This window comes from Amphiura filiformis, chromosome 19 (genome assembly GCF_039555335.1).
Source record: "Amphiura filiformis chromosome 19, Afil_fr2py, whole genome shotgun sequence".
Lineage (NCBI taxonomy): Eukaryota > Metazoa > Echinodermata > Ophiuroidea > Amphilepidida > Amphiuridae > Amphiura > Amphiura filiformis.
In genome coordinates this window covers 47,970,800-47,991,437 of record NC_092646.1, presented here as the reverse complement: position 1 = coordinate 47,991,437, position 20,638 = coordinate 47,970,800, and the positions used below count along the sequence as shown (strand labels likewise).

General features: G+C 34.8%; 1 protein-coding gene across 1 annotated transcript in view; it reads right to left on the bottom strand.

The window, feature by feature from the left end:
• Positions 1-1,875: 1,875 nt before the first annotated feature.
• Positions 1,876-20,638, bottom strand: part of LOC140140617 (uncharacterized) — a 37,452-nt gene continuing 18,689 nt past the window's right edge. The window contains exons 5-7 of the mRNA XM_072162375.1: positions 12,819-12,905; positions 7,254-7,316; positions 1,876-2,388 (exon numbers count right to left, since the gene is read on the bottom strand). Coding sequence (XP_072018476.1) covers positions 2,228-2,388; positions 7,254-7,316; positions 12,819-12,905 — 311 coding nt within the window. The 3' untranslated portion in view covers positions 1,876-2,227. The remainder of the gene's footprint in view (positions 2,389-7,253; positions 7,317-12,818; positions 12,906-20,638) is intronic.

The window sequence follows — 20,638 nt, the reverse complement described above, 5'->3', positions numbered from 1 at the left end:
TAACTTTGAAGTACCAATCAGCTTATTTCAATAGAAGCAGATGCCTATGTCAATAAAAGCGGGAGAGACAAGACCGATGTTTTTAATGGTCTAGCGCCCTCTCGTCTTTGCATTGCTAAATTGATCTATATTAATTTGACAAAATGTATGCCAATCCGAATGATAATGTCCACTTTTTTTCTGTAAAAACGTTGAAAATAAGCCCTTAAATCACAAAAGGTCCGCTTATGAGCCTGTCGCGTCCCAATGCACTTGTGCAGGGCTACAGTGTCGCACTTCCCTCGTATCAATGTTTATCTCCCTATTTTGCTTCCTAACCAAAGGCTAGAATAAAAGATTGGTCACACCTGGGAGACTACCACTTCAGAATAACAATGACTTACAAAAACTATTACGGATACGGAAACAGAAACTGAAAAGATAAAACGACGGCATATATAGAGCACGTAGTGTGATGGACTGGAAACTTGACGCATCGATCTGAGGATAGCTTTCAAACATAAATCTTGATAGTAATACGCTGTTTTACTTAGCCTATATCTGGTGGCAGCAGCATTTTTCTACAGTCACGTCAGGCGGTGATGGAAGCGATATCGCCAATTTTGAGGTCGCCATTGGATTAACACATAATCATGAAATCGTCAAGAACAATTCTACATTTGTTTTGTGGTGTCAAAGCAAAATTATCTTACTCTAAAACCGTCGGGGTACGACAAAGTACCCCACTGCAAGTATGTTAATTTTCCATTTGTAATTGCTAGCCGTGTATTTTGAATGGGGCTGTCTATCTTCGCCAATCTCGAACGTCACGTGTTGCGCTTCCTACGCCGCCTGGTCACGTGATAATGGCACCGGCGGATAATACACGGGGGGAACCGACGGTGTCCACATTTTTTTTCTTCAGTTTTTTTGTATTTTATCAGTACTTGGAGAGCTGGTGGGGGAGAGAAAGCATTAAAATACATTCAGGAAAAAATACAACTCGAACCAAAGATGAAGGCTCCATTTCAAAATCAAAATTACAAAAAAAAAAAAATAATAAAAAAAAGCACCAGACACTGAGCCGGTTCAAAGACTGTGGGTCTTGGATGAAGGAAGATGACGAAACAAGAGTCCTGACCCAATCCGAATCCTATTTTGACCTTTACACAAATAAACCACCACCCAGCAAACACAAAACGTTTTCGACATCATTCGCAAAAGGTTATAAAAGGTTGTCAGAAAACGTTTAAATGTCGGGTTATATAAAGGGTATATTAAGAGTATAAAACGTTTTCATAACCTTAAAAACATTTTTGATAATCTACTGCTCAGCAAACAAAAATGTTTTACAGAAAACGTTTAAATGTCGGGTTATATAAAGGGTATAATAACGTTTTAATAACATTCTAAACACATTCTTGAAAACTTGATACAAAACATTTTAAACAGAATGTTATTTTGGGGTTGAAAAAATATTTTGCGAAACATGTTTGCCCAAAATATTTTCAATAACGTTTTAAAAACGTTTTCATGAACTTTATATAACCCGACATTTAAATGTTATTAAAAGGTTTTGAAAAAAAAAACATTTTAAGAACATTTCTGTGTTTGCTGGGTTCAAATATTTTAACATAATGTTATTTAAGTATTGACACAATATTTGGCAAAAATGTTTGCAAAAAATAGTTTACAATAACATTTTTGAAAACATTTAAAAATATTGTTGTAGTGTGTTTTCATACAAAACGTTTTAAAATGTTATCATGACCTTTATATAACCCGACATTTTAATGTTATTAAAACGTTTTTACCTAAACCAAAAGCCAAAATAGAACTTTTAAAACGTTTTTGTGTTTGCTGGGGCAGCCCCCTTCTTCGTCACATACAATATTTTTATAAAAACATCCAGTGTTAATTAAACAAAAATCTTTTTGTATTGCGCTGGTATAGGAGTTGCAAGGGCCTGATACTTTGCTGATATCGAATGATGAAATTCGCCATCTTCCTCCTGTGAAAAAAATTGAAGAATAGAAGGCTGACGTTGCGCAAAAACACGCAGTCCTATGTAAGTGTATAATTAGGCCTATTTAATGATAAAATGAACAACCACTAAATATTCTTGTCAGTGCTGCAGTGCAAAACTTCTCTTTAACATTACATTAAAATAATAGTTACATTGTAAATTGGAACTGACACCAATTTTTTTCAGGAATTCTTGTTTAAATGGTCAATGGCTGTTATGAAATCATTGATTGTCGTGTGGGATCTGCAGGACACTCTGATAACATTCTTCAACCACAAGAGTAACCAACTCAGCAAGCGCTCCTGTCAATCTGACATATGCACTAGTATCGTATTTATGGAAACACACAGCGTCATCGGGAAGGGCTGTATCACAATCTGGAACTGAAAATAAATATTAAGGGAAATATTAAATTTAAGCATGAAGCCAATCAACAAACCAATCAATCAATTTAATAAATTATCAATCAAACCAATAGTCGGGCTCTCATTCACGCGCGGATGGGAAATAGTGTTCACTTTATGTTTGATACGGTTTCTAGACTGAAATTTTGCGTAGAACACGCTCCCGTAGTCCACTTTAATTAAAAATGTGCTCAAAGTGCCTTTTCCGGGGGGTGCCCCTACAATGGGGGTCAAAATTACTAAAAATGTATTCTAAGGCCAATGGTGGTGATTTTGGTGTCTAAATATATGTTTATGGACATGAGAAGGTCATTTAGACAATTTACGAAATCCAAAATGGCTTCCTTATGTTCTAAAATTCAAAATGGCGGCCAAAATGGTGAATTTTAGCCAAACTTATTTGAACGGCTTTTTCAGGCCGATGGTGGTGATTTGAGTGTCTATGAATATGCCTGTGGACATGAAAACGTTATTTACATAGTTTATCAAAATCCAAAATGACTGCCTTATACAAAAAAATTCAAAATGGCCGCCAAAATGCCGAAAATTATTCTAACTTATTTGAACGGCGCTCTCGGGGGCCGATGGTCATGATTTGGGTGTAGGTATATGTTTGAGGACATAAAACATTAATTTATATTGTTTAAAAAATCCAAAATGGCTGCCCTATGCCCCAAAATTCAAAATGGCGGTCAAAATATCGAATATTAGTCTATATCATTTGAACGGCATTCTCAGGCCGATGGTGGCGATTTTGGTGTCCAGTTATATGTTTGGGGACATGACAAAGTCATTCAGCTAGTTTACAGAATTTTAAAAAAATTGCTCTATGGTCCAAAATTCAAAATGGGGGCTAAAATAGTGAATTTTAGTAAAAATTACTTCTTAGGCTGCTGGTAGCGATATTGGTGTCTAGGTATATGTTTGTGACATATTGGCCCCTATAGTGTACATGACAAAGTCATTTAGATAGTTGATGAAATCTAGAATGGCTGCCCTATGCTAAAAAAAAAAATCAAGTGGTGGCCAAAATTGCAAATTTTATATTGATTTTATCTAATTATCATATAGACACCCGAGCCCTTGGGACATAATTTTTGTTTTAAATCTAAAGTCACCGTGTCACAATATAATCACTTATAAATGGAACATAGATGCCCAAAATATTCAACATTAACCAAATGTTAATACTAATACACACTATAAGGATCACATTTGATGTCCATTGATCTATTATGATTTAAAAAGGTAGTCCAGAGACGATTGAAAATGTTGTATATCCCGTAAAATGTAAACTATTTCTATCTCTAAACCTGGGCACTTGAAGACCTTTGGGGCCATAATATGAAACATCATATAATAACCATTACAACGTAGAACTGAGCAGGGGGTTGTACCACCCCAAAGGTTTTTCATCCGCCATAAAAAAAAACACGCGTATTTACGTCCAAACGACTTAAGCTAATCGTAGATCCATCCATCCATTGCGCTCATTTTAGTGATAACATTTTTGCCCAAGCACCTTACCCGGGAGTAGGACCGACCATCACAGATGGCCATGGGGTGGGGGAGACGATGCCCATCATGATTTTCATTTCACTCTTGTAAAATTATTCCAAGATATATTGACTTTTTACTTGTTAGTTAGGTTGAAATAGCCATTTCCATTTATATTTATGGGAAAATTCGGTGAAAATCGCACTTAAGATTTAAAATAAATTATTGTAGATTTTTTTGGCCGAATCTATTTTGCCTATACTTCTGTAGATAGCCAAAATTTCCCAATTTTACAAGGGTGTGCTCACATTATTACGTCATAGCGATATTATGTGATGAATGTGGACTTTTTTTGGATTCACTGGAGAGAGTGGATATATAGTTATATTTTGGTACCAAATATAACGGCATATGACGTTTGTAATTGAAAATGGGGGGTTGCAACAGACCCCTTTGTAGTCCGTGTATATGGCTCAGTAGTTCTAGGGTTCTAGGGGGGTGTTGCCCCTAATTTTCAATTGTATTTGGTACCAATGTATAGCTATGGGTCTTGTCTATCCAGTGATACCAAAAGAAGTACAAACATTCCCCACATAATATCTTTATGACGTCATAATGTGAGCACATCCTTGCAAAGTTGAATATATGAATGCACAACCCACCGAAGTCCATACTTTGGCCAAACTGAGTTAAGCATGGAAAATTGTTGCTTATACATAGGCCTATCCTATGTATAAAAGTTTAACCCAAATCAACCCTCTACGTGGGTCTAGTATTAGCAGGTGAAATCCAAAATGGCCTATACCCGGCATGTATAATATATATATGATACACATTTGTTTTTTAGTTTTCTCAAAATCACTTTCGATGGACTTGGGTGGGTTTTGTATTCGTGTATTCAATTCTGGGTATGTACTAAAGTATAGGCAAAATTGACCTTCTTTCAAAAATTCTACGAACATGCGATTTTCACCGAATTGTCTCCTAAATATAAAAGAAAATGACTATTTCAACTAAACTAACAAGTAAAAAGCCAATATATCTTGGAATAATTTTGCAAGAGTGAAATGAAACTGTATATACTGTAGAGACCTATGGTGGGCCTCACCCCCCTCTATGGTTAATCATCTTTGGTGATCGGTCATACCACGGGTAAGGTGCTGGGGTAAAAATTGTATCACTTAAGATAGCGCACAGGATGGATCTACAATTAATTTAAGTCTTTTGGGCGTAAAGACGCGTGTTTTTTTTATGAAAAACCTTAGGGGTGGTACAACCCCCTACGTAGTTCTAGGGTTAATTACTTTCCTTAATTGCGTTATAATGATTATTATATTTCATATTATGGCCGATTTTCAAATACCCCGGTTTAAAGAAATCGTTTACCTTTTACGGGATATACAACAGTTGGCCACCTTTTTAAATCATAATAGATCAATGGACATCAAATGTGATTATTTGGTTAATGAATTTGAACTTGAATTTTTTTTAGCATAGGGCAGCCATTTAAGATTTCATCATCTAAATGACTTGGTCATGTACACTATAGGGCCTATATGTCAGAAACATATACCTAGACACCAATATCGCTACCATCGGCCTAAGAATGATCTTTCAAGTAATTTTTACTAAAATTCACTATTTTAGCCGCCATTTTGAATTTTGGACCATAGGGCAACTTTTTTGGATTTTGTAAACTAGCTGAATGACTTTGTCTTGTCCCCAAACATATAACTGGACACCAAAATCACCACCATCGGCCTGAGAATGCCGTTCAAATGATATAGACTAATATTCGACATTTTGACCGCCATTTTGAATTTTGGGGCATAGGGCAGCCATTTTGGATTTTTATAAGCAATATAAATGACTGTTTTATGTCCGCAAACATATACCTACACCCAAATCACGACCATCGGTCAGAGCGCCGTTCAAATAAGTTAGAATAATTTTCGGCATTTTGGCAGCCATTTTGATTTATTTTGTATAAGGCAGCCATTTTGGATTTTGACAAACTATGTAAATAACTTTTTCATGTCCAAAGACATATTCATAGACACTCAAATCACCACCATCGGCCTGGAAAAGCCGTTCAAATAAGTTTGGCTAAAATTCACCATTTTGGCCGCCATTTTGAATTTGGGACCATAAGGAAACCATTTTGGATTTCGTAAACTGTCTAAATGACTTTCTCATGTCCATAAACATATACGGTATTTAGACACCAAAATCACCACCATTGGCCTTAGAATACATTTTTAGTATTTTTGACCCCCATTGTAGGGGCACCCCCCGGAAAAAGCACTGTGGGCACATTTTTAATTAAAGTGGACTACGGGAGCGTGTTCTACGCAGTCTAAAAACCGTATCAAACATAAAGTGAACACTATTTCCCATCCGCGCGTGAATGAGAGCCCGACTACAAGAGCTGTAGGCATTCTTATATTGTTTGTAAAATGTTTGTGAAATATAATAAAGAATTAAAATTAAAGAAATATTATGTGTGAATATATCTTAGTTTTGACTATTTCTACTATTGACAACTATAAATCAGAAAATTCAGCAATAGATGTCTTCATAATCACTAGGTCTATACATGACATGACATTGACAGCGATTTGACCAAGTAAAATACTATCAAACCTCATTAGTCACCTTTGTTTCATAACCATGAAGGTATAGGACATTTTTTGTTTTTGATATAGCCCCCGAATGAAATTTATTTAATTATGTTTGTACTCACTCAGGTAGCATTGTGTGTGAATTTTACATCCGGACTAGAGGCTATTCTTTTTTTATGGGCATTTTAGTGTCTAAAATGGCCCAAAACGAGGGTTTTTCAATATTGCCGTCCATTTCTAATCGTCACCCCCATAGGCTTTACATGTAAAATAAAAAGGCTCGTAAAAATTTAATAGCCTCTAGTTCGGATGTAAAATTCACACAAAATGCTTTTTGAGTGATTACAAAGATAATTAAATACTTTTCATTTGGGGGCTATGTGGAATTTTTTTTTTATGTATTCCTTGTACAGTGACATTTCACAATAAAATGTCCATTGGAAACAAAGGTGATAGTATACATGTTATCTAGTAATAATATTACTATTCACATTGTTAGATTGTCAGACATTGACGACCAATCAGTCTTGGGAGGGATGTGTGTGTGCGTGTTTTTCCATCTAAAAGCTTTTTCTTTTTTGATCTAAACATAACGAAACATGCACGTTTAAAAGAATATAAAAAGAAAAAAAAAATCGGTCAAGAACTGGTTTCGTTCAAAACATGGAAAAATACCTTTTTGACCGTTTTTAAGAGCTAATGAGTGCTCATATCAGTGCAGCTTACTTGTTAAGTTTTCGTTCTCATACCATTTAAGAATCATCGTGAATATGTGTGGTCTACCATGGCCTGAAAAACAAGTAACAAATAAGAGCCAATAATGTATTAAATTAAATGCAGGAGTGATTTACATTTTAACCAAAATCATTTCAATCTTTGCGCATTTAAAACGGTCTCTTTCTTACATAATGAACCATTGTGACTGAACGCAATGACGTGTGACGCTATAATTTGGTCCATATGGGTAAAACAAATACGGCTACACATAGCTTTTGCATTTTTTCAAATATTTTTCGGTTTATTTTAAAAGTATTTAGGTGGAACTTATAAGTTGTGGACCCTATATTTCCAATAGTGTGACCTGCAATCGCTAGCCGCGTCATTGATGACCGCCTGAAAGTTTATGGGGCCAAGTGCCCCCCTTATTTTGCCAGGGGGGAATGGTCCATACAATCCCCCCAGGTTGACGCTTGTATGTGGTTTTCTGACAAAATTAATCTTATATTTGACCATTTTAGCCCCAAAAGTGCAAATTTTAGCGCGCTACGTGCAAATTTATTCCACTTTTGCACCATATTTCATCAGTTAAGCTTCAACTGAATTTTGTTCAATATGAATTGAACAAATCGTGATAATGTCTTGGTTAACATGACCCAGGTGGTCTAAATTATTTCTTCAGTTTACATGTATAAACAAATATGAATTGCATAAATCGTGATAATGTCTTGGTTAACATGACCCAGGTGGTCTGAATTATTCTTCAGTTTACATGTATAAACAAATATGAATTGCATAAAGCGTGATAATGTCTTGGTTAACATGACCCAGGTGGTCAAAATCATTCTTCAGTTTACATGTATAAACTAATATGAATTGCCAAATCGTGATAATGTCTTGGTTAACATGACCCAGGTGGTCTAAATTATTTCTTCAGTTTACATGTATAAACAAATATGAATTGCATAAAGCGTGATAATGTCTTGGTTAACATGACCCAGGTGGTCTAAATTATTTCTTCAGTTTACATGTATAAACAAATATGAATTGCATAAACCCTGATAATGTCTTGGTTAACATGACCCAGGTGGTCAAAATCATTCTTCAGTTTACATGTATAAACTAATATGAATTGCCAAATCGTGATAATGTCTTGGTTAACATGACCCAGGTGGTCTAAATTATTTCTTCAGTTTACATGTATAAACAAATATGAATTGCATAAACCGTGATAATGTCTTGGTTAACATGACCCAGGTGGTCAAAATCATTCTTCAGTTTACATGTATAAACTAATATGAATTGCCAAATCGTGATAATGTCTTGGTTAACATGACCCAGGTGATCTAAACTATTTCTTCAGTTTACATGTATAAACCAATATGAATTGCCTAAATTGAGATAATGTCTTGGTTAACATGACCCAGATGGTCAAAATTATTCTTCAGTTTACATGTATATACCAATATGAATTGACAAGTCGTGACAAATCTGTTGAAACCGGCCTAGGAGGTCACTATTAAATTTGTGTATTTGATGTCTCTGGAGAAAATGTTCTGCACTGGACTTTTCCATTACATTTTTTCTTCATCTGATATATATTTTTATTTTGTTGGTGTATTGAGTTGTGTGTTGGTGTGTGTGGGGTATGTCGTGTGTTTGCTCAACTTGTCATAGACATGTAAAAAGTAATCAAAGGAAATTAAAATGTACTGTATGTAATAAGTATAACCACAAAAAGTGTAGTAATCTTACAAATAAGGAATTCAAAGGAAACTTGAATACCAAATATTGGCATTGTAAATCATGCAATGAAGAGGTAAACCTACCTTTTAATCATATATGTATTGAGAATGAATATCTTTTAGAATTATATCGTTTCTTTGAAAATAGAACTGTTTTAGATACTAATTTCAAAAATAAATATGAAAATTGTTCTTTTGATCCAACTGTATTTCTAACTGATGTAAATGATATGAGTGATTCTTCTTATTTCACTGAGATTGATATTAACAATTTACAGAAAAAAACAAAGACTGGTATGTCAATTCTGAATTTAAATATAAGAAGTTCAAACAAAAATTTTGATTCATTTAGAGATTTTCTTCACTGCTCCAACATGGAGTTTGATTTAATTGGACTTGATGAAACTTGGATGAAAGATATACCCCATGATTATTTTAAACTACAAGGCTATGATTTGGAATTCAAAAACAGAATACAAAAAAGGGTGGCGGTGTGTGTCTATATATCAGAAATGACATAAAATATCGTGTGCGAGATGATCTGGCTCAAATTCACCATCCTGAAAACGTCGAAAGTCTGTTTATTGAAATTGAGAAAACTGGTTCCAAAAATATTATAATTGGTGTAATGTATCGACCGCCGGATCAAGATCTGAAAGTTTTTAACAAGTTTATAGACACATTAATGACTCATGCTACAAAGAATCAAAAGCTTGTTTATCTCATGGGCGATTTCAATATCAATCTGTTGAATGAGGATATTCATTCACACACTAATGATTTTGTCGATATTTTAACTTCTCATTCATTGTATCCGAGTATAAATAAACCGACTAGAATCACATCAAAATCAGCAACGCTTATTGATAACATTTTTACGAATTCAAAATTTGATCAAACTTCTGGTATTATTATTACTGACATAAGTGATCATTTACCCATTTTTATTACCACTGATCTTAATGTATACAGACCTAAGAAAGAAAATGATGAAATCGAAATACGTGATCATACACATGAGAATATGGATTATTTTAAAAGGGAATTAGATAAGGTCAATTGGACTTCTGTTTGTAATTCTGATGATGTAAATGAGACATACTCAAAATTCATATCTAAATATAATGAAATTTATGATATATGCATTCCAAAGAAAAGGAAAAGAGTACACACAAAAGTGAAGAAACCAGAATCGCCCTGGATTTCATTTGCCTTGTTAAAAAGTATTAGAAGAAAAAATGTTTTATACAAAAAATCTTTAAAAAAGCCCACAGAAAACAATATTGAAAAATATAAAAAGTATAGAAATAAGTTAAAGTCTCTTTTGCGGTTGGCTAAACAAAACTATTATTGTGAAATTCTTGATCGTGAGAGAAATAATACTAAAATACATGGAAAGTCCTAAATTCAATTATTCGTAATAAAACCAATAAATGTTCTGAAAAGTTTGTATCAAAAAGTAGTTCCTATACATGCCCATCAGCGATTGCTACTGAATTTAATAAATATTTTGCGAATATAGGTCCTTCTTTAGCATCTACAATTAAGCAATCAGGAAATGACTATTCATCATATCTCAAGGAGGCAAATGATAAGACTTGTTTTTTTAAACCTACTAATGAAGATGAAATTGTAAAAATTATCACCAAACTTGGAAGTGGTAAAAGTCCTGGTTATGATGGTATGAAATCTGATATAGTAAAGCAAGTTGCAAATGAAATAGCTTATCCACTCATGCTTATTTTTAACCAATCAATTTACTCAGGTGTTGTACCCGACGAATTAAAGATCGCAAAAGTTGTGCCAATATATAAAAAAGATAATCCCGAAGTTTTTGGTAACTATAGACCTGTATCGGTTCTACCATGCCTGTCAAAAATTCTTGAACGTATAATATACAATAGGTCATATGATTTCTTAGAAAAATATAATATTCTGTATAAAAAACAATATGGTTTCAGAACTAATCATTCAACATATATGGCGGTGTTAGATTTTTTAAATGATGTTACTAAGGCCAGTGATGAAGGCATGAAGACCTTAGGTATCTTCATGGATTTATCAAAAGCATTCGACACGATTGATCATGATATTTTATTGCATAAATTGTATCACTATGGTTTTAGGGGAGTATCTAATGACTGGTTTCGAAATTATCTTTCTAATAGAAAACAATATGTTCTATATAACTACAGCAAATCTCCTCATGAAATCGTTTCTTGCGGTGTTCCGCAAGGGTCAATACTAGGTCCTCTTTTATTCATTTTGTATATGAATGACATCAGCAACACATCACAGATCTTAAATACAATTTTGTTTGCTGATGATACCACGGTATTTTATTCTCATAAAGATGTATCTGTATTATGTAAACGTGTAAACACAGAAATTCAAGAGGTTTCAAATTGGTTCAAAGCAAATAAATTGTCATTAAATGCAAAGAAAACAAATTTAATGTATCTTGGTACCCGTGCACAGACTAGTAGTGTAATAAATAACAAAGAATTTGATATCATCTTGGATGGGTGTAAATTAAGTAGAGTTAGTGAAGCAAAATTTCTAGGAATTATTATAGATGAACATTTGACTTGGAAAAAACATGTTCAAAATATTGGTAAAATTTGTACCAGAAATATTGGTGTACTAAACAAAGTTAAATTATTCCTGCCAAGAGACGCCATGTATAAATTATATTGTACTCTAATATTACCTTATCTCAATTACGGTTTATTACTGTGGGGAAATGCAAATAAAGAACACATGAATAAAATGTACCGCCTCCAAAAACGTGCCATGAGAGTAATCTCCAATAGTGATTATCTTAGTCACACTGAACCAATTTTCAAAATGTTTAAGGTATTAAATATTTTCGATATGTTCAATAAGGAAGTTGCTATATTTATGTTTAAGTATAATAACAAAATGTTACCTAGATCTTTTGAAAATTTCTTCCAGACTCACAAAGAAAATCATAACTATAATACAAGGAATAGGAATGATTATAAAATACCTATCCACAAAATCAACAGTATCTTAACGGTTGGACCAAAAATATGGAATGCATTGCCAAAAAATGTTAAAATGTCAGCAACCTTAGGCCATTTTAAGTCAAACTTGAAATCTGTTTTTTGATATTTACAAGTAAAATTCATTGATATGGTAACATTTGGTTAATACTACTGAATTTTATATAAATAAATGTTTTACACATATAAATTTATTTTTATGTGCATACCTTTTATTACATGCCTATGACATTTTTGTGGTGGAGTGTGCCTGGTGTGAGTGTGAGGTGAGAAATCAAGTGTATTATCTTTTTTCCTTTCAGGCTTGGTATATTGTATTTTTTCATTTTGTGTATCTGTGTTTATATATTTAGGCTCTTTAAGTGTTTCAGGGGGCACAACATTTTACAGGCTTTTGCTTCTAGTTGTGTCTCCTCCATCATTTTATCATGTTTGTTATTTGTATGTTTTAATTTTTGATGGAAATAAATTTGATTGATTGATTGATTTAAAAAAAATGATTGATTGAAAATGGCAAGATCTTTCGCCCGCTTCGCTCGCATTTGACCAATAAACTTATTCTGTCGCCAAAAAGTGCTGTTGACTACACTTCAAGATGTTTTTTCCAACCCCAACACCCCCAAAAAAAAACCATCAATCGCAACATCAAAATTTAGGATATCTTGGCATGGCTGTGTTCTTTATTTGGCCAACATGGAGGCTCTGCACAGATAAACGTGTATGCTTCATATCCCACTATGGTACATTAAAGTTTGTCCCAGTAAATATTAAATAAATTCCCTTTAATATTATATGTTAATTACCTAGTTTATACGTGTCATCTGTTTGTGGTACTGGAAAGTGAACGGTAATTACACCAATGTAGAAAGGGTCGGCTACGCATGAAAAATCTTAAGAGAAAATTAATAATTTCCATTAGTTGCGAAAATATTATAAATAGATTAAAATAACAATGAAAATGTTACAGTAGTGAAAATATTTCAACATAATATATATGAATGATCCAATATTGTTTTCTTATATTTATGAACCACATACATTCACGAAAAAAGCAGAATATAATGTATCATGTCACTATATATGTGGCCTACATTTTCCATGTTCTTAAAAACTTTTTATTTTGATACAGTAAGCAAAATAGTAAGGTACCAGTTATGATCACCCCATGTATATCCTTAACAAAGACAAATATGTGATAATTGGAACAAGCAGCCAATATCTGAATCTTTTAGCTCGAATCTAATACCTCATTTGTTGAAATCGTACAAGAAATAAAGACACGACGATCCAAAAAAATCCAAGAAAGATGTAAATTCAAAAGTTGCAGTGATTAGTACTTTAAAACTAGCGTCGTGTTTTCATTGATTAGAACAAAATGCAACTTTTGATTTCGTTTCTTCCTTAGATTTTAGATCACCGTTTCTTTAATTATCAACCAATTTCAACAAATAAGGTCTTAGAGAGCTAAAATGTACAGGTACTGGCTGCTTGTTTTAATTTTGGCATATTTGTCTTTGTTTAGGATAATACAGGTGTGAACATAACTGGTACCATAAGTCTTTTGCTTACTGTATGCTATATATATAAATTGCATATGTGTTATAAAAAAAGGCACAAAGTGAAGAGATATATTCAATATATTCAATATATTCAACCATGTTATGCACTCAGTACGCCACTGACCAGCTTCTTTTGTTATGCATAGTCGCGCTAAAAGTCGATCGATACATGTTGAAATCACCACAATTCAGAGATACACCTTTTTACTATGAAGTTCATTTTCTCGGCCAATTAATATCAAGCAATTTTTTTTTCTTCAGTAATTTCAATTAAAAACATAGTCCTTGGATATACCTTTATAAAATTTTGTTGTTAAAATTAGGCATGAAATTGTCGTCCGTGAGCTTTTTTCGGAATTGATGTTTTTTGCGTTTCAAACTAATATAGTTCTGCCAAAATGTCCTTATTTCTAATATAACCAGCAGAAATAATCGATATTTCTATTGTGGCTTTGAAACTCATCCATCCATGGGTACATTCGCGAGTTGAGAAATTCTAACAAAACTATGGCATATAGCCCTATATGATGTGCTTAAGAAAGTTGGGAAATATCTTTCGAATTATCCCCTGAAATGACGAAATCTTAGTGTTGAGGCCTCTTCACCACGGAGTACCTTTAAACACAATGTATTATTTGAACATGTAGAAGGAATATTAACTCTATCATATCGTCATGAATTCGGCAGAGTGACGAATCGAGTATTGTTTTTGAGCAACTTGAGTTACTGTATGCTTGTGATCATGTTTCAGGCGATCTTTCATTTCCACCAAAAATTAATGATAAATCTTACTTCCCGACGTAGATATTGAAATTGTGATTTGGACGAATCGCGCTTAAGTGCGATTAATGAATTTGACCAAAAGACGAATCGTATACTTAGCTGTACAAATCAGGTTGATCTATTGTATAGTGTAGCTGTAAATTCCGAATTTTCTATATTACATGTCGTATACTGAAATTTTTGATACCAATAGGTAGCTATAGGTATCTGCTATCCAGTGATGCCAAAATAGGTACAAACATTCCCCACACGATATCGCTATGGCGTAATTATGTCAGAGCGCCGTCGCAAAATTGGGAAATCACAGAAAATTATACACAAAATATAGGCCAATATTGTTATATCTACTCTAAAATCCTTGATTTCAACCGGAGTTTTCACTAAATATTACGGGGATGACTAATTATAACTTATATACCAAGTTTAGAATCTATAGCCTTAGGACAACCAGCAATTTTTACATAAAATCCCTAAATCAAGGATGAGTGCTATAGTTTACACGTAGTTGAATGCGGATTCGTCCCCGTATGTAACTCTTTGCGCAGCGATTGACACTTTTTGGATTTAGCATAAAGCCGAATAGCTGTAAATACCTGTTTTGAGGAATATATCGATTGTTTCAGAACATGCAAGTATTGCAAATAATTAGTGCACATTCACTTCTGTAATATACATTTCAAATGAGTGCTCATGAATGTTCTCATATTTTAGAAGGGCCGATGGAATGGTCCATGCAATATTTTCAAACGCCGTTTACTCAGAACAGCGATTTTTGCGGATTCGTCACTCTGTCGTATTCATAACGATATTATCATATGACCTGCTTGGTAACATGTTATTTGAGATCTTCTAAAGTCGTGTTTACACAGTCGGACTTAAATCACTTATTACCGGACTTAAATTATGTCGGTAATAGTATCGGATATAAGTGGCAGTGTGAATAAGCGTCGGATATAACTATATCCGACGTAATGTGCTTTAAGTCCGACAATTTAAAGCCGAAGATGGGCAGGGTTAAGAGCTGTTAAGACCGATCGAAACGTTACGTCCGGTAATAGTAATTACGTGTGGACAGCACTTTTTGGCTGTCGAATATAACTGTGAGTATATCACTCGCGCAAAATTTTAAGGAGAGCAATTTTCTGCGTGATATCATCATGGCTGCAGCTGCAAATGTTAATATAAATAAACACAACAGAGGGGTCAATTGGAATGACAAGGAAACATTGGCCCTCCTCAAAATCTAGAGAGACCCGGAAATTATTCCTGGGATAAAATGAAGCTTTGGAAGGAGATAGCCACGCTATAGCATGACAAGGGATTCCCCGTACGGTCGGGGGAGCAGACACATGTTAAGATTAAGGCACTGAAAACTCTCCATTGCACCCACCATGATCAGATGAAAATGAAAAGTTCAGGCGCAGGAGCAATTGACCATCCTTATTTGGATGACCTACACGAGTTTCTAGGGGGGAGTGGAAATGTAAACCCTCCAGAGGGTTCAGTGGGGCAGTATAATGGCCCTGGATGAAGATGGAGATGAAATTTATTAAGCTATAAGCATGATAACAGAAAGGCATGCAATTGAATTTTATAAGATGATTAAGGGGGTCCCAAATATACGGGGTGTCAAAAAAAATTTCATGACCAAAATGTAGGGAGTCACACGATGATTACAGATAGTGTGTTTATTGTATTCAAAAAGACTGATGCCTGTTTGGTGTAAACGGTGGGGTGGGGGTGGGGTCATAAAATTTTTGCTTCCGAAATAGGGGAGGTCGCAATTTTTAGAGAAGCCGACTTTTTGTAAATTTGGGATCCTCCTCCGACAAAAATGATAGCATGATAAGGGCAGTCATTATTATTTTTCATTATTTTTGTCATTGTTTCATGGATGTCCACCATGTAGGGCCTACATGTTTAAAAATGCGATATAGAGCTAAGTCTACTGTAACATGGGACTACTTTGTCAAACTAACATAATAATAATAATAATAATAATACTATTGGTCTCAATTTTGGAACTTTAGAATTTGCATTTTTCTTACATGACATACTTACCGTATTGTCTATACGTACTTTTTCCTAAAGAGGGGTGTTTATTGGAATTGAATTTTCAGTGAAAAAAAACTTTATAATCGGGTTAAATTTTCTCATGGTGCTCCTGTAGGATGGATTTATGACCAGTAATAGGCTTATCGGATATAAACACATCGGACACTGCGATATTGCCGACTAATGTAGACGCGCTAAGGGATTAGCGGAAAATATTTAATTCGATCGGACATAAGCCCAGATAAAATATTACCGGTAATAAGTGCATGCGTGAACACAACTTAAAATCTTTGTTATATCTTTGTGACTATAATTCATTTCTGCATATGGAGACCCATTGTATTTTTTTTTTTTTGCGTGTTGTTTGCATTTTGTGAAGAAATGAGAATAAAAATGGTCAAAGTAGTATGCAAAATGACTGGGCAAATCTTCTATTGGTGGCATCGGTATCAATGCAGCTTACATACTTATAACTTTAGGTAGAAGCCAAAAGGTGGTACATCGCTGCTGTTTTAAATTCACTTCATTTTGGAAAGCTTACCATCAACGGATTTCGTTAAAATTTTGGATAAGTGTTGCTAACGCATTAGAGAGATAAGGTTGATATGTAAAATTGGAATAAGTGGTTCTCGATGACTTCATATGAACTTGGTGATTTTTAGTGCTCCACACCTAAAAAGTTTTCACAACCAAACTACAGTTATGTTGAAAAAATTATATTTCTCTTCACCTATACCACCAGATTAGTTTTTCATAAGCTTCAGTTTTGTGATTTTGGTACCAATTTTACCTTCGTTTGTCCAATCCATTTCAACTAGACAATCTAAAATTTTACTCACCATTTACATCCATTCCCAAGAAATGTTATTCTATCCATTATAGCATTATATATCCAGTAGAAGACAAACTAGACAAAATATCAAACTTGATGCCTCATTATGCTATGTTGATATATCACATGTTGTTTAAAAATGGATGCCTTAATTTGACCTCAACCAGGTGACATATATCCTGACCTACAATGACCTATAACCTTATAGAAACTTCTTTTCCAAGCATCACATGATAGAGGCTACATAGTATTAAATTTGCTATACCATTCATTGTGGAAGAGATATTTTAGCATGCCTGGTTGAGCACAGTCTGAAGATGGGATAACAATAGATATAATTTATTCTATTCAAGTGCTCTCCTTGAATAGAATAAATTATGTTTTGTTATGAGGCACACATCTGAGTTACTATAATCTCATAGTAACAGGTAAACAAAAAAGTATACAGGGCAAAAATTATATACTAAAATGGTTTAAAAGTACTTTGTAGGTAGAGATATTTCATAAGTTCAGGACATGAGGTGATGAACATATTTATGTACTTCGTAAATTTGCAGAAAAAAAAAAGAACAGGGGCGTCATGTCAAGGGTTCGTTATATCCCGTATGTTTGATTGGCCCTCCTGACACCAAACGAGGCACCCAATTGGCTCCCCCATGAAAACATCGTGTGACATCACGAGGGCGAACCCATTTCAGCAGCAGGGATAATTTTGTGTTTCATTTGACGAGCAAATTAAACTGTATTATGTTATTTTGTAAAGTAAAAACGTTGACCTCAGAAAAAGCTAAGAAAAAATATACAGTACCAAGCATTATAGTTTTCGTCTGTCATTTACCAAAAAAAATGAAAACTATTGCTTTTTATTTGACCGAGAAAATTAATTATGAAGTGAAAATGTGTAACTAACATTTTTGAATATTTAAACACCGAAGTTTATCGTTTCAAGCGCCTAATTTAGTGATAATAACAACAGCCACCGATTGACTACCGTTCTGCGTGTTATGTCTATTATTCAAATTTGCAGAACATTTGGACGCCACTATTGTAATCTACGGTGTACCATGAGGGACATGAAAACTTCAATCAGGTTTTTGCAAACTTCAATCAGTTTTTGCAAACTTCAATCAGTTTTTGCAAACTTCAATCAGTTTTTGCAAACTTCAATCAGTTTTTGCAAACTTCAATCAGTTTTTGCAAACTTCAATCAGTTTCTGCAAACTTCAATCAGTTTCTGCAAGCTTCAATCAGTTTCTGCAAGTTTCAATCAGTTTTTGCAAACTTCAAACACTTTTCGCTAACTTCGATTGTTTTTGGTAACTTCAACTAGTTTGTGCAAACTTCAACCAGATAACCATATAGATTTTATGATAACTTTTGGTAGCAGATTATGAGGAACATTAGTAGTGAGTCACTGTTTCAGTTTGCCTGATTTACATAATTCTAAATATAGGTACTAAGAGTAGTATATGCACAACTTGCTCTCTCTCTCTCTCTCTCTCTCTCTTTCTCTGGTGCCCTGAATATGAATTGTAAACTGTGATGTAAGACTGTGAGGAGTCTGCCTCAAGCAGCCTTGACCTAGCTGCTATCATTGCTGTGTATGTATAGGCTGCAGAGTCTATGCTGAGACATTGAATAATGTCGGTGGCCACCAAGCATGTCTCATGGGTCCTATCAGTTTTTGTAAACTTCAATCAGTTTTTGCAAACTTCAGTCAGTTTTTGCAAACTTCAATCACTTTTTGCAAACTTCAAACCCTTTTTTCGTTAACTTCAAACCCTGTTTATGCTAACTTCAAGCCCTGTTTTTGCTAACTTTAAACCCTGTTTTTGTTAACTTCAAACCCTGTTTTTGTTAACTTCAAACCCTTTAGAAGACAAACAGTACGGTGCACCATGAGGGACATGCAAAATTCTGTAATTATAAAACCCTAGTACACTTTTTGGCGGGAATTTTCGTTGACATGATACTATATAGGTACGTGGTGCCAGAGCAGAGTGCCAGAGTGGCGGCGTCATGAATTTTTTTCGGGGGGGGGTTGGCGTGGCGAAATCAACAAATATTGCGCAAAATTGCAGCAAAAAGTGCAAATTTTAGTAATTTCGGTTTTTTACTGGGGAACAGGGGGCAAGAGTTTTGTCTGGGGGAATTCCCCCCATGGCACCGCAACTGAGTAGCGCGCATAGGGGAATGGGTCAGGGCGTATTTGGTATAGCCATGCCCCCACACCCCAAATGAAAGCAGGCAGAGTTTCTGTCCTGACGGTGCTCCCTAGACCCCGGCCCCAGACCCGTAACCGTCGCATTTTGAAAAAGTGGATTTTCCCCAACAATTTTGACCTTTTTTTGAACAAAACGTGCATAAAAAAAAACTCCGATCGGAGACTGTTTGGGTAAAACGGGAGGCCTTTTGGGGGCATTTGGGGTGCGTCCGCCCAGCTCCCTGGTTATGGGCCTTCCCCCACATCACCCTTCCCCCTTCCAACACCACTGGACCCTAGATCCGGCCACAGTGGCAAGAACCAGAAAGGGGCATTTACACTCAGAAGCCATGTCCCCTGATGCCCCCACCAAATTAAGTAACTTCAATGTAGCTTATGTAGTTTCCACCCCATCCATGTCAGTACTCGTGCTCCTGCATACCCCCCATGAAAATGTCTGGTTACGCCATTGAGACCCCCCCACGGCACTCACATACCATTATGTGTTGTCATCCTCAAGCATCCCCTTAGCCTAAACACCGCCCTTAATTGTGTGAAAAAAAATGAACCCTTACTGACCTTCACTGATCAACTCAAAATATGTACACCCTTTTCACTGATACAATAAAGTAGACTTAAATACTCGGGCTCCCGTACAGGCTTTATACCAGTTGGAAAACGGCTTCTGACAAAACATGAAAATCACTACCCTTAAATGCCGACTTGTAGGCGTAAGTGGCTAAAAAGGGTACCATTTTTTTGCAAAAAGCTTGAAATTGATACCCTTATCACGGCCCGCGCGGGTTAGCAAAAACAATCGAAGTTAGCAAAAACTGATTGAAGTTACCAAAAACAATTGAAGTTAGCGAAAAGTGTTTGAAGTTAGCGAAAACAATTGAAGTTAGCAAAAACTGATTGAAGTTAGCAAAAACAATTGAAGTTTGCGAAAAGTGTTTGAAGTTTGCAAAAACTGATTGAAGTTTGCAAAAACTGGTTGAAGTTTGCAAAAACTGGTTGAAGTTTGCAAAAACTGATTGAAGTTTGCAAAAAGTGATTGAAGTTTGCAAAAAGTGATTGAAGTTTGCAAAAACTGATTGAAGTTTGCAAAAACCTGATTGAAGTTTTCATGTCCCTCATGGTACACCGTAGTAATCCATGTGAACATGGATCTTTCATAATGAGCATTTACTG